We start from the raw sequence: 17263 nt of genomic DNA on the forward strand, positions 1-17263 counted from the left end.
TGTGCATCAACATACATTTTAGCTCTTCACAAATATTTTAGTCTACTCAAAGCAAATACGCTTTTCAAACTTTTGAAAAAAAGCCAGTCAAATAGTACTTGACAAAATATTTGTTCCAACTGAACCATGACGTAGTAATTCAAAGGCAGCAGTAGCAGAGCTGACCGACCGCAAAATGTGGAATGTTTGTGAATATTTGACTGCAAGCGCTGTAAGATTTTTTAGATAAAACATTTGGTGTTTGGAAAAATGTTTTTTTCAGGCCAGGTTTGTTTAATCAGACATTAGACCGCGATTAGACCACGATTGCAAACGGAGTAGATTTTGTGGATAAAGCTCAAAAAACATTACAAAATGGTAACCGGGCCTTTCAACATGGAGCATGTGTCTAATCAAGCAGTGAGCACATTTTAGCCAACTCTCTTCTCAGATGAGACAGACAGCTCTGTGTGGTGTTATTAATGCTGGTGGAAGGAAGGAAGGTTCCACTCATGGTGTTGCATTTAAGATGAACTTGTTGGTGGAGCAGGACTGGAAAACACTTGTCAACATCTCCAAGGAGGAGATGGAAGAAATTAAGAAAGTTATTGACACATTTTTTCTGTGTGTGTGTGTGTGTGTGTGCGTCCGTGCTTGCGTCTTAGCGTGGCCAGCTTTTTCAAAGTCAGAATCCCACGAAACCCTGTGCATTTTTCAAGCAAATCAAAACTTTCCGACACACATCACTCAACTGCTGCCTTCCACTAATCTGCTGTCCTGAACTCCAACTCATCAACCATGATGCACCATATCACCTTGCAACTCCTTTTAACGAAGGTTTAGCTGTATTTACCAAATGCAAAATTCACCTGATGTAAAGAGACTGTATAGCAGACCTGGGCAAAGTGCGGCCCAAGGGCCATTTGCGGCCCGTTGGCTGTCCTTGTGCGGCCCGCGGAGGTCAATTGTAAATTAGGAATCAAACGTAAATACCTGTACTTATTATACGGCCCTTCAGGATGTTCCAAAACGTTCCGTCGATTTGAATAGGCCATGCCAACGTTTAGCATGTCTGTAATTTCTTTATATTCACTGCTGCAAAAATTGTATGACTGGTCTAAAACTAGCAATCTACCTATCTTAAAAGCATGCAAACACCACCATCAGCCACGTTGGCAATGATAAAATCTTGCTTACATGCTTACGGGCTTCTTTTGGCGAAATGTGTTGGCAATGTTGTGCTGTGAAGGCTTTTCTTACATTTTCACAGCATGTCCCAACCCAACAAAACCACATATCAAAAAGCTTAGACAGCTTGTGGGAATGACAGGTGTGTTTATCTGTTCATCACATGTCCATGTACCATCAAGGTTAATTAAGACATGATACCAAAAATGGTTGCTCATAAAAACATACCTTAAAAAGTGGCAAATTCTTAAATAGCATTGCTTTAAGGCCACTCTTAGGAATAGGATTTGTATGGATTGCATTGCCACTTCAAAGGCCAGGGCAGTAGGATTCACTGTGGTTGTGTTGGAAGCTGAGATTTCCACTCATTCACTTGTTATGTGCATTTGCATTAGTGGGGGGAAATGCAGTAACATGTGCTTGGCAGCCCCTTTCGAACTCTCCTCGTCCTCTTCCTCCTGTCTCTGATCCGGACTGTAAAACAACTTTGTGAAAGTCGTCGCCTGTGCTTCGCTGCATTGCACACTACCACATCAAAAGTGGGCTGATGCCGCAGCACTCATTCACTGGGATGATCTCATCGGAGTGAGGAACCTCGTTTTCCTTCCCATTTTTCTCCTCCCCATGATTCCCTCAGCAGGAATGATTGCATGCGAATCTGCAGGCAGAGTCGATCCGTCAGCACTGTGACCTGCTGAGGTCGGCATGGACTGTGGGTGCTTGTTTGAGGCATTCACTCCAACAAGAGTCTCATAAGACCAGCCTTGAGGGGCCATTTGTTTGTTTGCAAACGGCGGGAAACGTTCTTGTCGCTTAACCTGAAACGGCTCTAGTTGCTCAGTTGGCACAGGGAACACAGGGGGGTTCAGGGAAAGTCCAATGTCATGGATTCGGTTCAGTTCACGTTTTATGACCTCACTGACATAAACAGACTGACAGAATGTCTTCGCTTTCCAAACAGTCCAAGGCTTAATCATGGTCTGAGTAGATCTCTTGTTGTGTCTTAGCCAGTTGAAATATGTTGATTGTTGATTGCGCATTGTTGAATGCACCGTGATAATCACAACATTTTTGCATCGATCTGGCACATTGGATAAGGAGGATGTGGAAAGGGGCCGGAGTTCTTAATTGCACACAGCAAACTCACAACCTGGTTCCTTGCCTATCTGTGTTTTCAGATCACTACACCCAGGTTCTGCACTGTGAGCACGAGTGTGTGCGGGACCTGGCCACTCGCCCCGGACGCCTCTCGCCCATGGAGAACTACCTGCCCCTGTATTACGACTACCTGCAGTTTGCCTTCTTCAAAGGTAAGTTGCTTCAGCTGCTATTGCAAGTCACAAGCATGCCCTTGGTTTCCCAGACATGAGTTGTAAAATCACAACCTTTTTCATTTAGTTTAATTACATGCAATGTTCTGTACAACAATTTAGGAGTGGGGATTGGCCAGTAAAATGTTTTGCTAAAGAAAGATGTAATCAGTAGGTGTAATGCAAAGAAATGTATACAATTAAATAAAAAATGTCCTCTATAATTCTTAAAATGTCCTATATCTACCCACAGGTGCCATTAACTTGAGTTAGCATTTAAAGGCCTCTTTCTGGCTGGTTGGGTCTATTATGTGTTCAATTTCTTGTTTAAGGCCACATTGCCAGAAACCCTCCACTACTGCATACTTATTTATCTGTCTACCTCCTCAGTCACTATATCTCACTGTCTGGGAACTTTAGATAATAGAAGAAAATGGGGGATTGAAGAACATTCACTACTTGGCTGGCACATAGGAGCATTTATAGTGATTTAGGCTTTCATAAGCTCTTCAGATCACAATCATTCCCCAACAACAGATGTGTCTACTCATGCCAAGTGAAGAATTTGTATTTGTCCAGAAAGTTAATCCTGTTTGATCGGAACTGTTTAGCAACTGTTGTGCTTTACAAGTATTCAAATATTATACAGGCAGTAAACGCTGTCATTCCCTCTTTCATTCTACTTGTTTTGTTTTATTTATCCAATGCTTTGTGTGTTTTATTTGTGGTTTGGAGTTGACTCAGAGGCTAACGTAAACAGGGGTTGTCCTGGCTCACTTGGTGATCTCTCTTCATGATGGGTCAATATTACGTTTAGTAGAATGACCTCTCTGTTCTATTAAGTTTGCTGATTTGTGCCCACAGTCTTCACTAGACCAGCCTGACCTCAATATACAGATAGCTTCTCCTTTATGAGTAAATTGCTAATGCACAGATTTTAGCATAAATGCCTGTCAACTGTGAATGCCATGTGTCTCAATTGAAGGTAATGGTGTTGATTAAATGACACTGGACAGCATGAAAAAATTGTAGGGGGAAAATGTACTCTAATATTGTAGATACTTATGGATAGTCAGTCCATAAATGAGTCCATTATTTGTGTCACTCTCAATCATGTAGGCCCTGTTGTAATCAAGACCACATTTCATGGTTACACATATACATATGAGCGAGAGGAGAGGTCAAGGTTCCCCACCCTGTCGTTTCATAGTGCCAGCTGTAATCGAACAGTCAACTCCTTTCCCTCCATGGCCTCTAACAACTCAACAGGAAATGTTCTCTGACCCAGCCAGTCTCAATAACATGTAGGCTTTTATGGGGCGAAATGCATAGAATCCCTCTTTGTTAAAGGGCCTGGAAAAGTAGTGAGGATTGACTGGGAATGTATAAACGTTCCTCTCAGTAGGCCAGAAGGAAGTGATTTGAAGCTTTCAAGGCCCATAGTTCTCATGGGCTGTGTATTGTTCGGGGTGTAGAGGCACAGTAATGTGCCATGGTGTAATATTCCCTCAATGTGCCCCCTGGGTGCTGAATCATGAAATAGCCCAAAACGCCCCCTTCAAACATCCTCCTGGTTGTGGTGTTTTGGAATATGCCCAAACAAACTCCCCAAGCCCTTGTGTATGCAAACACCCGCAACAACCCCTCAAAACTTCTCCAATAAAATGATCCAGGCTTTAAAGCAATTAGCAACTTACCCCCAGCCATAATGTGTTTTACTCCTTACCGCCCCCTACAATTCCTAACCCACTGGATCACCCTACTATTGGAGCCCCCCCCCCACACTATTACCATGTAAGCTTATATTTGTATTCATTCAGAGAAGAGAGAATATATTCTGAAGTACTGATCCGTGACCAGTCTCAGTTTGTCACACACAGGTTAGTAAAGGGGACAAGGTCACCTATTTCTAGACCAGCACAGAAGGCCATGAAGTTAGTGAGTTCAGCGAGCTTCCTAGAGCAGTCTGTTTTGTTTTGTTCTCTCGCTCTCTCCTTTCTCTCTCTCTCTCTCTCTCTCTCTCTCTCTCTCTCTCTCTCTCTCTCTCTCTCTCTCTACTTTAGTTTCCACTATCTCAGCCTCACTGATGATTGCTCCATTGAGGTCATGGACTTGGAATGTCGTTTATGATGGCTTTCCAATACTTGAACACTTTGATTTATCCAAGGTCTTTCACAGATTTGTCTAAGGTGTTTCCAGTCCTACTGACACTCAGATACATCCGCCGTGTTTTATGCCTCCCAGAGAGAACATGACCCTGACCTTCCCCCCTAAGTGTAAACAGAAAGGGTGCCTACAGACAGTGAGTGGGTTTCTGTAAGCCACTTACAAGGTTGATGATGAACCCTCACCTCCTCCTTCTGTTGTCTCATCATCTGTCTTTTTGACATTCTGGATCGTGTTCTGTTTCTCAGGGCTCTATTTGTGGATCTCTCTCAATTTATCTTCACCTTTTACTGCCATTTTTTCTCTTTATCCCCCTTTCTCTCTCTCTTTGTCTCAACATCTGCCTTTTTCCTCCAGATCCCCTTTCCCCCTTTTATGTCTTTCACTACCTCATTGTCTTACCTCCCTCTCTCTCTCATATACCTCCTTCCAATCTTCCCCCTCAATCCCTCTCTTTCTCTCCTGCACAGAGGGCCGTTTCCAGGAGGCCTTGGCGTGCGCTCAGTCCTACCTGCTGTTCCATGCGGGGGATGAGTTCATGACCGATAACGTGGAGTATTACCAGGAGGTGCTGGGTCACACCGCAGCCCCCCGAGAGGTGAGAGTGTTTTGGATTGGAGAGTCCGCACTTACCACAATGCATGTGGCCATCATTTATATGGCACACGAAAGAATGAAGACACCTGTCCCATCCCTGCTGGAAGTTGACACGACTGCAACATTTCACACCCTATAGCTCAGGCTTAGGTTCTTGTGTTTTTATGGATGGTAGGATTTCTCTGGGGAGGCAAGACTGTCCAGGATCTTAAGGATGTCCAGAGAAAAATTGAGGCCAGGAGCAACGAGGCGTTTGTGAGGACGTCTGAGTCTGATCATGGCCCGATGGGTGTGAATTTCATCATGCCTGTTGATCTGTTTAAGAGCACTCACTGGTCACTGATGACCTGTGAGGAATTTGAAAACCCCAATCCGTTTTCGCCTTATCACTGGTGTGCACAGCAGCCATTAACATGGAGATTGTTTATGGCTTTATAATAGCAACCATATGTTACAAGATGACTGTAAATTCATTTCTTCTGAAGCGTCTTACATATCCACATGAATGCGCTATACAGTAAGGGGAAAAAAACAACCCCACACAGCTTTGCTGGTACAGGGCAGCCAAGCCTGGATCCCATTAGTGAGGAGGATCCATGTGAGTGCCAAAATCTCCCCCGGTTCTCTCCCTCTCGCCGCTTTCCAGCTACAGCTCCTCCACAAGTGGATGCGTGAGGTTTTATTTATGTGCGTGCGTGCGTGCGTGTGTGAATTGCATGTGTGCGAGTACATGCACGTGTGTGTGTGCGTGTGTGTGTGTGTGTGTGTGTGCGTGTGTGTGTGTGTGTGTGTGTGTATGCATGTATGTGTGTGTGTGTGTGTTAAGGGAATATAGTAGCAGCTATCATTCCCCTCCTGGCTCAAGCTCTCTTCCCTAGAATCATTCTCCCCCTAGCCACCCCCTCATATTGGCCATAGAGTTCTATTTTGCCTAACGGAAAGAGAAAGAGCAGTAGAGTGAAAGAGGGAGAAAGAGAGAGAGAGTGAAAGGAAGCGAGACCCAGAGGGACCAGTTTGTGCCAAGGCGTCCTTGCATTTCAGGAACTGGTAGGAGTGGTACACATTATGTGGGAGGGAATATGTTGAAACGCCAGACCTGAGCTAAAACAATCTGTACGCTGTTTGCATGACAGACTGGGAGGAGGGCATTTTTCCCCTCATTTTTACTTTTCCATCCCCCCAACCCCTCCTCTCCTCTGACACCGTAGCAGCAAATGCTACTGGCTTCTCCAGTTTCAAAACATTCACAATCGCTGCCCCTCGACCCCCGCCCCTTCCACGTTCCTTGTGCGCTGCCATTGATGGGCTCCAGTGCAGCTCTCTGTATTTCATCTGGGACTGGAGACACGCCGGGCGCCGCTCCAGTTCAAACATCTCCTTTAAGTGCACGCCAGGAACGACTAATAGAAAGTGCTTTGGAGACATTTGCCAAGAGAGGGATGGAGAGTAGAAGAGAGAGAGAGAGTGGGAGAGAGAGAAAGCAGGAGAGAGCAAGAGAGAGATGGCACCTCACTTCATTAAGCTCCGCACTGAGGCAAGGAGATGTTTGGTTTTGCTCCCTGGGTCGATCAACAGCCGTATTGTGAACACAGTACAGCTGCCCAAGCCGTCTACGTACACAACTATCTTGCAAATAAAACCGGGCAACACTATAAAACATCATCAAGCAATGGTTTTCTCTTCCCTTAACTAAGGCTAGGTAGGGCAGACTTCTTAGCTCTTTCAGGACTTGATACTTTATGGTTCTTTGTTGGTGTATCATCTACTTAATACTTCATGGGTGTGTCTGTAATGTCTCACTAATGCTCATCCTACTCCCTGTGTGTTGCCAGGACGCTGACTGGTATGTCAAACGTCACCAGCAAGAGCTTGAGTTGCTGAAGGTGGGCAGCCAAAACATGGGAGTGGAGTACACAGAAGGGGTAAGTCACATTTTGTACTGTTTTGCAGTTTTGGGTTATTTGGTAGTGCAACATGCTAATGTCACACAGGTCTGATAGCACAAGTACTGCTGGCATTTTCAGTCCATTGCCATATTCTTCTGTCTTCCGGACTTAATGCACTGCACATTTTCTAGATTTGCTATGGGGAAGCGTGTCTGTATTTCAGAAAGCACAGTTTTGTGTGAGTTATGGGAGGATGTGTTTGCTGTCCATGCCAGTCTAGAGCGGCAGCCAAACTGAGGCACAGGTGTCTGCACAGGCTTTAGAGCTGCAGTAAAGGCTCACTTGCTCCCTCTAGTGTTTGAATTAGCAGAGATCTCTTTGCACAGCGCAACATTGTGCAGATTACTTGCACCTATCATTTATGTTTTCAATACATAGGGAGTCAATATATGGGTCATAAATAGTTAATATATGGTCAATATATCTGCTTCATTAAGGCATTTTGTAAGCCATCATTAATTTGTTTTGTGTAAGAAAGTATTATTGCACAATGATCTATGGGTGATATAAAACACTAATCAGATTATGGTCAACCACAGATCACTGCATCTGTGCCATCTGCACCATAATGTAAAACTTCTGTCTTCCAGAAATAATCCATAAGAACAATCTATTAAAATACAAATATCAAGTCAGGTATATAATATATACTTGTCTCACGTGTAAAATAAATAATTTTAAAATGTGTGCTTCTTCAGAATTACTGGAGCAGCTCAGGTGGCAGGGAGGATTCCAAAAGGTAAGCAGGCTTGCTGATAACATCTCAAATCTGTGCAAGTTTTAATCTAACCCACTGAATCAACAAGTGTCTCTAATGCTTAGTGCCAAAATCAGCGCCTCAAGTGTGTCTCAATGCAATATCCTACCTAGGTAGTAAAAGGCAGTGATTTTTCCCTCATTGCCTTAAAGGTCTCAGAACAAAATCAAATGCTTACCTTGCTGTAAAGGGTGCATGTTGGTGCACTGGTTTTGTTTCCTGTTGCTTGCAGAAGCAGTAGATGGAGCTGATAATTGCCATTGTCATGATATGACTCATTAAACAGAGTTGAATCAAAACAACAACATGGTTGCCTAATCTTTGATTGATTGATTGATTGAGGTTGGTGAGGTTGGTGAGGTTGAACTCTTTTGGGGTTGTTCTCACCTTCCTAGAATCCCCTCTGGTACTGACGGCTGGATGGAGTATGTGCCAATCTCAGAGAAGAAAAATGGCACGATCGCTGTGGTGCAGGAATTCAAGGAAGGTAGGAAAACCATTTAACCACACCATCCATCTGAATTCTCATTGGTATTTGGACTATTGATATTCTTATTATATCATGAAAAACTGTCTTCTAGTGAACTTTGTATTGTTTATCAACTTCTGTAAGAACCACCATGGAACCTCTTGTTTGAGTATAACAATCTGTGCAAACATGAACATGTGGCATGAAATGTAGCCAGTCATAACGCATGGTTTGGGGTATCTGTATTTTCTCCCTAGCTTTGTAGATTAGTGCATAAACAGGCTTCACTGTATCATTGCATAGCTCAGTCAAGAGCATCACAATATTGTACAGATGGTATCGGCAATTTCTTTAACTTAATTTGTGTTTGTGTGAACAGGAGGGCCATTGTTGTACGACAATGTGAAGCTGGTCCAGAACTCAGAGGCTCTCAATGGGACCCAGCGTGTCCTTCTGGATGATGTCATCTCTGAGGACGAGTGCACAGAGTTAAAGAGCCTCGCTCATGTAAGACCACACCTGTCCATTCTGGCCTGCTCAGTTCAGTTCAGCTTCATGTGGCTCAGTTCATAAACAGCATTCACTTGCAAATCACTGACAGAAATAAAAAACCTCAGAATGAATCTTCTGAAGGGGTTTTGGGTCCACATAATTAATGATTAGTCATGTATTAATTTACAGTAGTGGGACTAGGTACACTTTTAAGGAACCCAACTTGGAGTCCTAGATATTTTCTAATTTCTCATTTTTCAAGTCAATGCCTTTTCATTTTCACATTTTCATTTTCATTTCCACACAGAGGTTAACAACCTAATTTAATAGAAAAGGCCTGGCTCACAATACAGACTGACCCAACCATGTTGAGTTGAGTTCAGAACAGCACAGGACAGTGCAAATACTCGATTTATATTCAGGGCTGTTCAGACTCAGTTAGGAGTCTCCGTGTCTGAGATGCTGTTCCTTTGCCTGCCTCCCCTCAGGCGGTAACCATGGCAGGAGACGGCTACCGAGGGAAAATGTCCCCCCACACACCCAACGAGAAGTTTGAGGGCGCCACTGTGCTGAAGACTCTGCAGGTAGGGATGTGCCTGCGCGCTATCTGCTTAAACCAACGTGATGCATACTCAAAGTGATGCATACTCAATGTTAAGCACACTCAAAATGATCAAGATGGTCATCATCTGAGCACAAACATTTTTTTTAAAAAAAGCAAGAGGATGTGGTGATTGGGAGATAAGGCTAGTGCATGCTCATTGTGGTTTAGAATTTGTGAGTTAGCGGGTGTGTGAGTGTGTGGGGGGAGGTGAAAGAGAGAGAGAGAGAGATAGTGTTTGTGTGTTTGTTTGTTAAAACATGTACTGTATGTATACATAACTATTTGTTTATGTGTGTGACTATGTGTGAGCATAATGTATGCTGTGTTATTTTTTATGCAACATCAACGTGTGTTATTGTGTTTTCAGTTTGGCTACGAGGGACGTGTGTCTCTGAAAAGTGCACGCATGTTCTACGATGTCAGCGAGAAGGCGCGGAAAATAATCGAGTCGTACTTCATGCTGAACTCCACTTTGCACTTTTCCTATACACACTTGGTGTGTAGGACTGCAATCACAGGTACTTACTACTTATTACTGTTTCAGGTTGAGGTGTTGGTGGTACAATGGCTAGCGTTGCCGCCCTCCAAATGGTTGACTGGTGGTCAATAGGCTAGGTGCACGAAATACTCAGTGTGGGCTGTTTGTTTCCTGTTTAGCCAGGTGTATTTGAACCTGCCGCTATTCTGAATGTAATTAGCGTCTACACGGACCTGGTTAGGTGTTGCACCTAGTGAATCAGCGTTACGATAAAGAAGGACGTGTAGACACTAATTACATTCAGAATAGTGGCAGGTTCAAACACACCTGGCTAAACAGGAAACAAACAGCCCACACTCAGTATTTCGTGCACCTAGCCTATTACCAGCCACTGTAAGATGCCTTTGTAAGGATAAAGGATAAAAGTGTCTATTAAATACTGGACCTTTACTTTACAATTTTGAAACTATTGGACCAGCCCACTATGGGATTGCTATACATCCTACTTTGCCACTAACAGTGCAAGCTGATATATTACCCTTTTCCCAAACCCTGTTGGCAGTAAGGAAACAATGGCCCTCATTCCCGAAATGTCTATCATTTACATCATATATTATACAATGAGTACTCAAGCCTAATAATTTGGTCTACGCCGATCATATATTTATTGGTCAGTGGATTTAGCTTTGAAAATCTCAGTCTTTAAAGAGAGAAAAATGCATAACAACAGTGAACAAAGAACAATCTTTCCTCTGTCATTTTGAAGACGGATTCTACAGGACATATGCATTGCGTCATTTCTTTGAAGAGCACAATGTGTGAACTAAATTGAGGTGTGAAACCAAACTGGGGCTGTCAACCTTGTACACTCACTTAGAGCCGCTTTAGGTGACACTCACACAAAAATAGATAGTCTAAAAGAAAACAATACTTGTATATGAAACCCTCCTGGGCTTTGTAATCTGCATCTACAATTTCAATATGGTCCAGCTATATGAAACAATCCTACAACTTCCAAAAAGGGCATTCCTGTTTGCCAATGATTTTTGTGTGCGCACTGCTCAGGGGTTAATTAACAGTTTGTCTAGTGACATGTCTATTGACATCCTGTACAGCACGTTATGACTCATGGCTGCAATTGGTGTGTTTGTGTCCTCAGGTCAGCAAGACCACAGAAATGACCTCAGTCACCCCATCCACGCTGACAACTGCCTACTAGACCCAGAGGCCAATGAGTGTTGGAAAGAGCCACCTGCATACACCTGTAGAGATTATAGGTGAGAGCACACCATATACTGTATACCGTACATAGACATTATATTTGGAAGCCATTCTAATTGTCCACTGTTATAAATCAGATGGTCTATATTTCAATTGACTCTGTTTTAAATTGATAACCCTATTGAAAACAGATGATCTAGATCAGGGGTGTCAAACTCAAATACACAGAGGGCCAAAATAAAAAAGTTGAGGGCAGGACAGTGGGGCAAGCGCTCCCTAAATTGACGTATGCTACCAATGCAGGGACAGTGCATTGTGGGACTTGCAGTATTTGTGGTGCGTTCAACATACCAGTGGCCGCGGCAGACGAGCTCTGATAGATAAAAAGATGGATACTTTATTAATCCTGAGGTAAAATTAGGCAAACCAAATAAAATGTCACCGTTGCTCATTCAAATCAATGGAACTATTTGCAACATTCTCAGGAGCTGGCGGGCCAGATTAAATGGCTTGTCGGGCCTGATCAGGCCCGCGGGCCTTAAGTTTGACACATGTGATCTAGATTAAAGACTGTGGACACCAGAATTTATCTAAGCGTATACACAGAACATACTGCTAGTCCGTGTATGATGTGTATTGCATTAGAATTGCTGACTCTACCTTTATTCTATTTCAAATCTGTTAGTGAAAAATTGATAATTTCAAACAGGATTTATTTAAATTGTAATCACTGTGTTTGTTGTGTTATGTGTATATCTTGATTCACCCATTTCTGTGGCAGTTTAGGCTCTTCCCTAGTTAAAGTTTCCGTTATTTGTTTTGAAAAAGGTTGTTGATATTTGAGTTCAACAGCCAATCTAATTACACCCCTCCTGTCCTTGGTCCTGAAGCACCTTGCTGATTGGTAGGGATTGTTTATGGCTTGGTCCAAGCCCACCCGTTTACAAAGCCAGGACTGAGTAACACCGGAGACATGGAGCAGCCAGTGGCTTGCCTGCTAAACAGAGCCTGTGGTCTTGTCTGATATCTTGGTTTAGTACCAGAGAGTGTGCGGGAAGGTCAAAAGGGCCTCAGTACTGTCCTGTCTAACCTGTGTCTTTACCCGTCACAGTGCTCTCCTGTACCTCAATGGAGACTTTGAAGGAGGAGATTTCATCTTCACAGAGATGGATGCCAAAACACTCACAGTAAGGCTCATGTTCATATAGTCCTTTCTAGTAACCTCTTCCTCAACAAGGAGATAACTCAGCCTTGAAATAAAAACCAATAATCCGCCTTTGTAGCAAAGCCTTTGATTTTCTAAGTATCCTCATTGGTGAGGTACTTTTTGATTAGTATCTACTTAGACTTTGTGTACTCATTTTCACACTTGTTTGAATACCATATACACTTTCTCAAAACACTTAACACATCCAGCATATCAGTAGACAAAGTGAACTAAACTGTGGATACTTTTCGATTGCTTAGATACAAAAGGTCGTCAATGACCACTTCTTCTGAAATTAATGGATACCTGTCTCAGTCAATGTTCACTCTCCAACTACAGCATTTTGCAGATATTTAGATAATCTGTTCAAAACAGTGTTTAGTTCAAAACCAGACAAAATTTAAATCACCACATGTATGAAGGAAAAATATAGATGTAGTTGTCGCTGAAGACATTTTCCCACTATATCTTCAGCATTTGAAAGTCATGGGCTATCAATGAGATAAAGTGACCCACCAAGGCAACTACAACAAACACATCTATCCAAAGTAGCATTGCCTAGGAATTGAACCTAGGTCAGCTACTTTCTATTCAACAACACTAACCACTGATCACACCTAGCAATTTTGCACACTCAAAACTGGTATCTACAGTATATTATATATGGTGTCATGATGACCGCTTGCCTTTAAATATTTGTGGAATATGGGGAATTTTAGGGGTGTATAAGATAAGAATGTTGCGGTACTGTAAATGTGAAGTTTATACAAATTTCACCACAGATCAGCATTAGGGCTGCATTTGTCTCATGTTTTGTTGTTTCACTTACTGTACTGGGAAAGAAAAGTGTCTGTACACTTATTTTGTACAATAGTATACCGCTGAAAATTTACCATGGAACTGTCTTTAGGCATATAGCTGAATTTCATATTTATATAACATATTTTATGTGTAGGAGGTGTCATACATGTTTCTTTTGCAATGCAACACTAAACTGTGCAAAAACAAAAAGGATACAGCAACACATGATATATGCATTTTGCAATGCTTCAAGATGTCTGTGTTTTTTTGAGTTCATTGTACATTGAGTGATTAAGGAGTTAAATTGAAGAGAGCATATGCTATAGTTATGGCAGCACGAGTCCCTTTGGGCAAAGTATGACGTTTTTTGGCGGTTATAGTGCATTTTGCATCAAAGGTTAACTGATTTGTTAAGGTGGGTGTCTGTAAAACCCACTGTGTAAAAAGAAACTGTAATATACTTTACTGTTGGAGACACTGTTTCATGAATATGACTTGTTGTTATTTTATCTTAATTAACATAACAATGCCAAAAGATTTGTAATTATGATCGTTATTATTATTCTCTAGGCCCAGGTGAAGCCTCGGTGTGGCCGTATGGTTGGCTTCTCATCAGGAGGGGAGAACCCCCATGGAGTACGTGCTGTTACCAAAGGCCAGAGGTGTGCTGTGGCTCTCTGGTTTACACTGGATCCCCTGTTCAGAGAGCTGGTGAGTAGGAGAGCTGTGTGAAAACCTAACTCTTGGCAGTGAATGACACAACAATGTGCCATCTAGAACTGTTAAAAGACGTTTACCTTACACCCGCAAGTTCTACTTGCAAACCCCGATGAAAGTCTTCGTAAGTTGGGAGAGTCCTTTAGGTACGTTTCTGGGCTAAATGCAAGCTCCTTCTTCACAGTCTATACTCTTTGTTTCAAATAATATACATAAGGTGATCCTTAGAAAAAATGGACACAGCTCATTGATCAAAAGTAAACTTAGCGATGAGTTACTAAAGGCATTTAAATAAAGCAACAAGTTTAGTTACTAATGGAAATATTTTAACCAAGGAAAGAGTGAATAAAAGTCCCTTTTCACCACCCTGAATACCCATGTTGATGACTGGTTTCTCTGGTGCAGTCGGAAGGCAAACCACAAATTTAAGTTTTGAGTTCCTGTGACTCTGAAAAGCAACCACTCTTTTGGTGTGGCATTTCTGTGTGGAAAAGGATCAACAAACCTTTAAAAATGATTTAATAAGGATATGGTGATTTGTTTTACAATTATGAAAATGTGTGAAACAGTGTGTCATTCTTTTGTAATAGTGAAAACTACAAGGTGAAAACAAAATGTCTTTCTGCCCCTGCTCTCTGTTTACCTCTTTGCAGGAGAGACTTCAGGCAGATGAGGTTGTAGAGGCTCTCGACAAAATTCAACATTCGGACGGTGACATCCAGATCAACCCCAAAGACGAGTTGTAGGTTCGAAGATTAGACTCAAAATCATTATCTATTTATTTAACGATGGTGTGATGAGAACAACTCTATTTTTGTATTGTTTGAGAGTGAGAGTCTGTTTTATGCTGTGTGTATGTTCTTGTTTTTGTTATGAAGTTCATATTGAAGATGATTGATGAATTTTTTTTATTATTTTTTTTTTAAATGTGCACGGCAGTTCTTCAGTTGACCAGTCATTCTTAACATTTCATCCAGCTGTTGTGCCTGACCAGTCACTGTGTGAATCCACAAAGTTCCATGACTTTGTAGAAACACTGAATTGAAAGAGAGAAAAAACCTTTACACTGTGCCTAGATGTAATGTTACTTTTGGAACCAGACTGGTGTGTGAGCAAATGAATTAGCGCACTGCATTACCGACAGCTATCTTTACCCTATCGGCTTTTACATTTGAAGCATAATCTGCGTAATGTCAGGAAATGAGCCACACTTTGTTTGTCACTTGAGGTCAAGGCCATGCAATGATGATGGATATACTGTATATAAATACAGAGCTGTTACGTGAAGGCTACCTGTCAGCTAAATTGTCAGTGCTGAACTGCATTAGCCGATAGTTTATAAACCAAAGCGAAGAGCAAGCCACTGTGTGTTTTTAGAAGAATATGCAATGCTGGCATTATTAAAAAGTTATGTTTCCTCACACTGTAATGTACATATTCACCCACTGAGCCTTAAAAACATGCTTTTAAGTTTCACTTGAAAGGTTGATATGTAATGAATAACTATATCTGTCCATGGATATCAGTAGACTGCTATTTCGGTCCAGTGATTTGGCTGGGCATGCCATTGTGTGACTGAAACCCTAAAAAGGACAGGCAATCACGACCACAGTGATGGTTGTAATATTTTGTTGTTGTTTTATTTTGTTTGTTTGATGTGTTTTTTTTTCTTTTGGGTTTTAGAGTCCTTTGTTTGTCTTAGGATATTTTTTATGTGTGTGCCTGCGTGTGTGAAAGTGAGTGAGGGAGTGTGTGATTGAGTGAGAGTGTGCAGCTTTTGTGTGACCATATCCAGTTAGGCTGTTAATGTCGTCGTCACTCTGTACCTCTCCTTTGACACGCTGTGTGGAATCAGAGGTAGACGATTACACGACTATTGGCACAAGACAATGGTATGTATGTGAATGAGAACATCTGCTTTCGCAGTTGTCAGCATTTGATTTAAGGAGCTTTTTAATTAAAAGAGGTTATTTATTCCTGTTTCAAGGAATTTGAATTATGATGTGGCATATAAATGTCCTTTCTTTTCAAATATGTTTAGAGTCACCTGGTCAGTTTAAACCCACTGTGTTCATCTAGTGAGACAACTATGATTTTCAGTATTAAGCTTGTAGTCACATTTTCCATAGATCACGTTCATTTTTGACAAGGAGGATGGCCACTTTTGTCTCTTCTATTTAAATATCAGTATTTAAGTTTTCAATATCTCACTTGAAAAATTCATCTTTGTAACAAATAAATAAATAAATAAATATATAAATTAAAGATTTAAATCCAAGTGTTTTTGTAATTTCTTTGCTTCACAGTCTTTCTGCTCATATGGGTAAACTGCATATCCGGGCTGAGAGGCATTGTGTGTTAAATAACAGCAAGAAGGAGTAAGAAATGTTCTATGTTCGAGAAGAATTGATTTGACAACTGGTACAAGGGCAGTTTTCTGACAAGGGCAAAAAATCTTTCATTTAGTCATTTGATTCTGAAAATGGGTAGTATTTCCTGTGTAAATGCGGGGAAACTGGAGAGGAATTACTCAGTGGGTATCAAAACATAAACCATGTTTCCCACACAGTGTTTTTCTGTCATAAACGTGAGAAATACATACATGAAACCGATATGACAGATGTTTTCATATGGAGAGAAGAATGTGTCAAAATGATCTGTAACTGCATGGACCAAAATCCACAAATATGCAATAATTTACAAGTGTGTTTTTGTGTCCACAAATACAGATGTCCTTTGACTGTGAAGATGCCCTTATTGTGACTTAAGTTTTCATTTGAATAAACGTGATTTTGTGTCGAATCGGCATTTGTGGAACATCCATAACACACATTCATCCGAGCTTCCACTGACGTCATTTTGAGACATTCTTTTTACTTTTTTGCTATCCACACAGAAAGGCCGCAAGCCACACAAATCCCCCCTTCCCACCCCTCAATCAAATGGCTGGGTCACAGTCTTGTTTTATTCAAGCCATGGTGTATGTATTAGCCTAAGTTGTTAAGGAAAAGGTAATGTAATAGCGAGCATCAACAAACTTCCAACCACACAGCTGAAATGCATTCTGATAGAAAAAAAAATGAATATTTATCAGAGGTTTGGAAAGCTATGCAGATAAGTGTGCTGCACTTAATTAACCGCCTAGCTCAGCTGGCTAACTGCAGTATAATTCCTTCAATGAAGATTTGCTAGTGTAAGCTTAAATGGAGAAACGAAGACTCTGAATGGCATAAATATAAACTTTTAAGAATATTAGCCTTTCTTACTACAGATTGTTAAACTAATGCTTACTAATGGTTTTCCTAACATTAACTATGGTGATCAGCCTGCT

The 17263-nt window shown here is 41.5% G+C and overlaps 1 protein-coding gene across 1 annotated transcript in view; it reads left to right on the forward strand.

Annotated features, from left to right (window-relative positions):
- The window catches only part of p3h2 (prolyl 3-hydroxylase 2), a 54457-nt gene extending 39459 nt beyond the window's left edge, over positions 1-14998 (forward strand). Inside the window, exons 4-15 of the mRNA XM_080833364.1 lie at positions 2346-2477; positions 5114-5241; positions 7073-7162; positions 7885-7925; positions 8339-8430; positions 8792-8919; positions 9393-9488; positions 9876-10026; positions 11146-11263; positions 12319-12394; positions 13786-13926; positions 14586-14998. Coding sequence (XP_080689490.1) covers positions 2346-2477; positions 5114-5241; positions 7073-7162; positions 7885-7925; positions 8339-8430; positions 8792-8919; positions 9393-9488; positions 9876-10026; positions 11146-11263; positions 12319-12394; positions 13786-13926; positions 14586-14678 — 1286 coding nt within the window. The 3' untranslated portion in view covers positions 14679-14998. The remainder of the gene's footprint in view (positions 1-2345; positions 2478-5113; positions 5242-7072; positions 7163-7884; positions 7926-8338; positions 8431-8791; positions 8920-9392; positions 9489-9875; positions 10027-11145; positions 11264-12318; positions 12395-13785; positions 13927-14585) is intronic.
- The last annotated feature ends 2265 nt before the right edge of the window (positions 14999-17263 follow it).

The sequence above is a fragment of the Sprattus sprattus genome, assembly GCF_963457725.1.
Source record: "Sprattus sprattus genome assembly, chromosome: 2".
NCBI classification, from domain to species: Eukaryota; Metazoa; Chordata; class Actinopteri; order Clupeiformes; family Clupeidae; genus Sprattus; species Sprattus sprattus.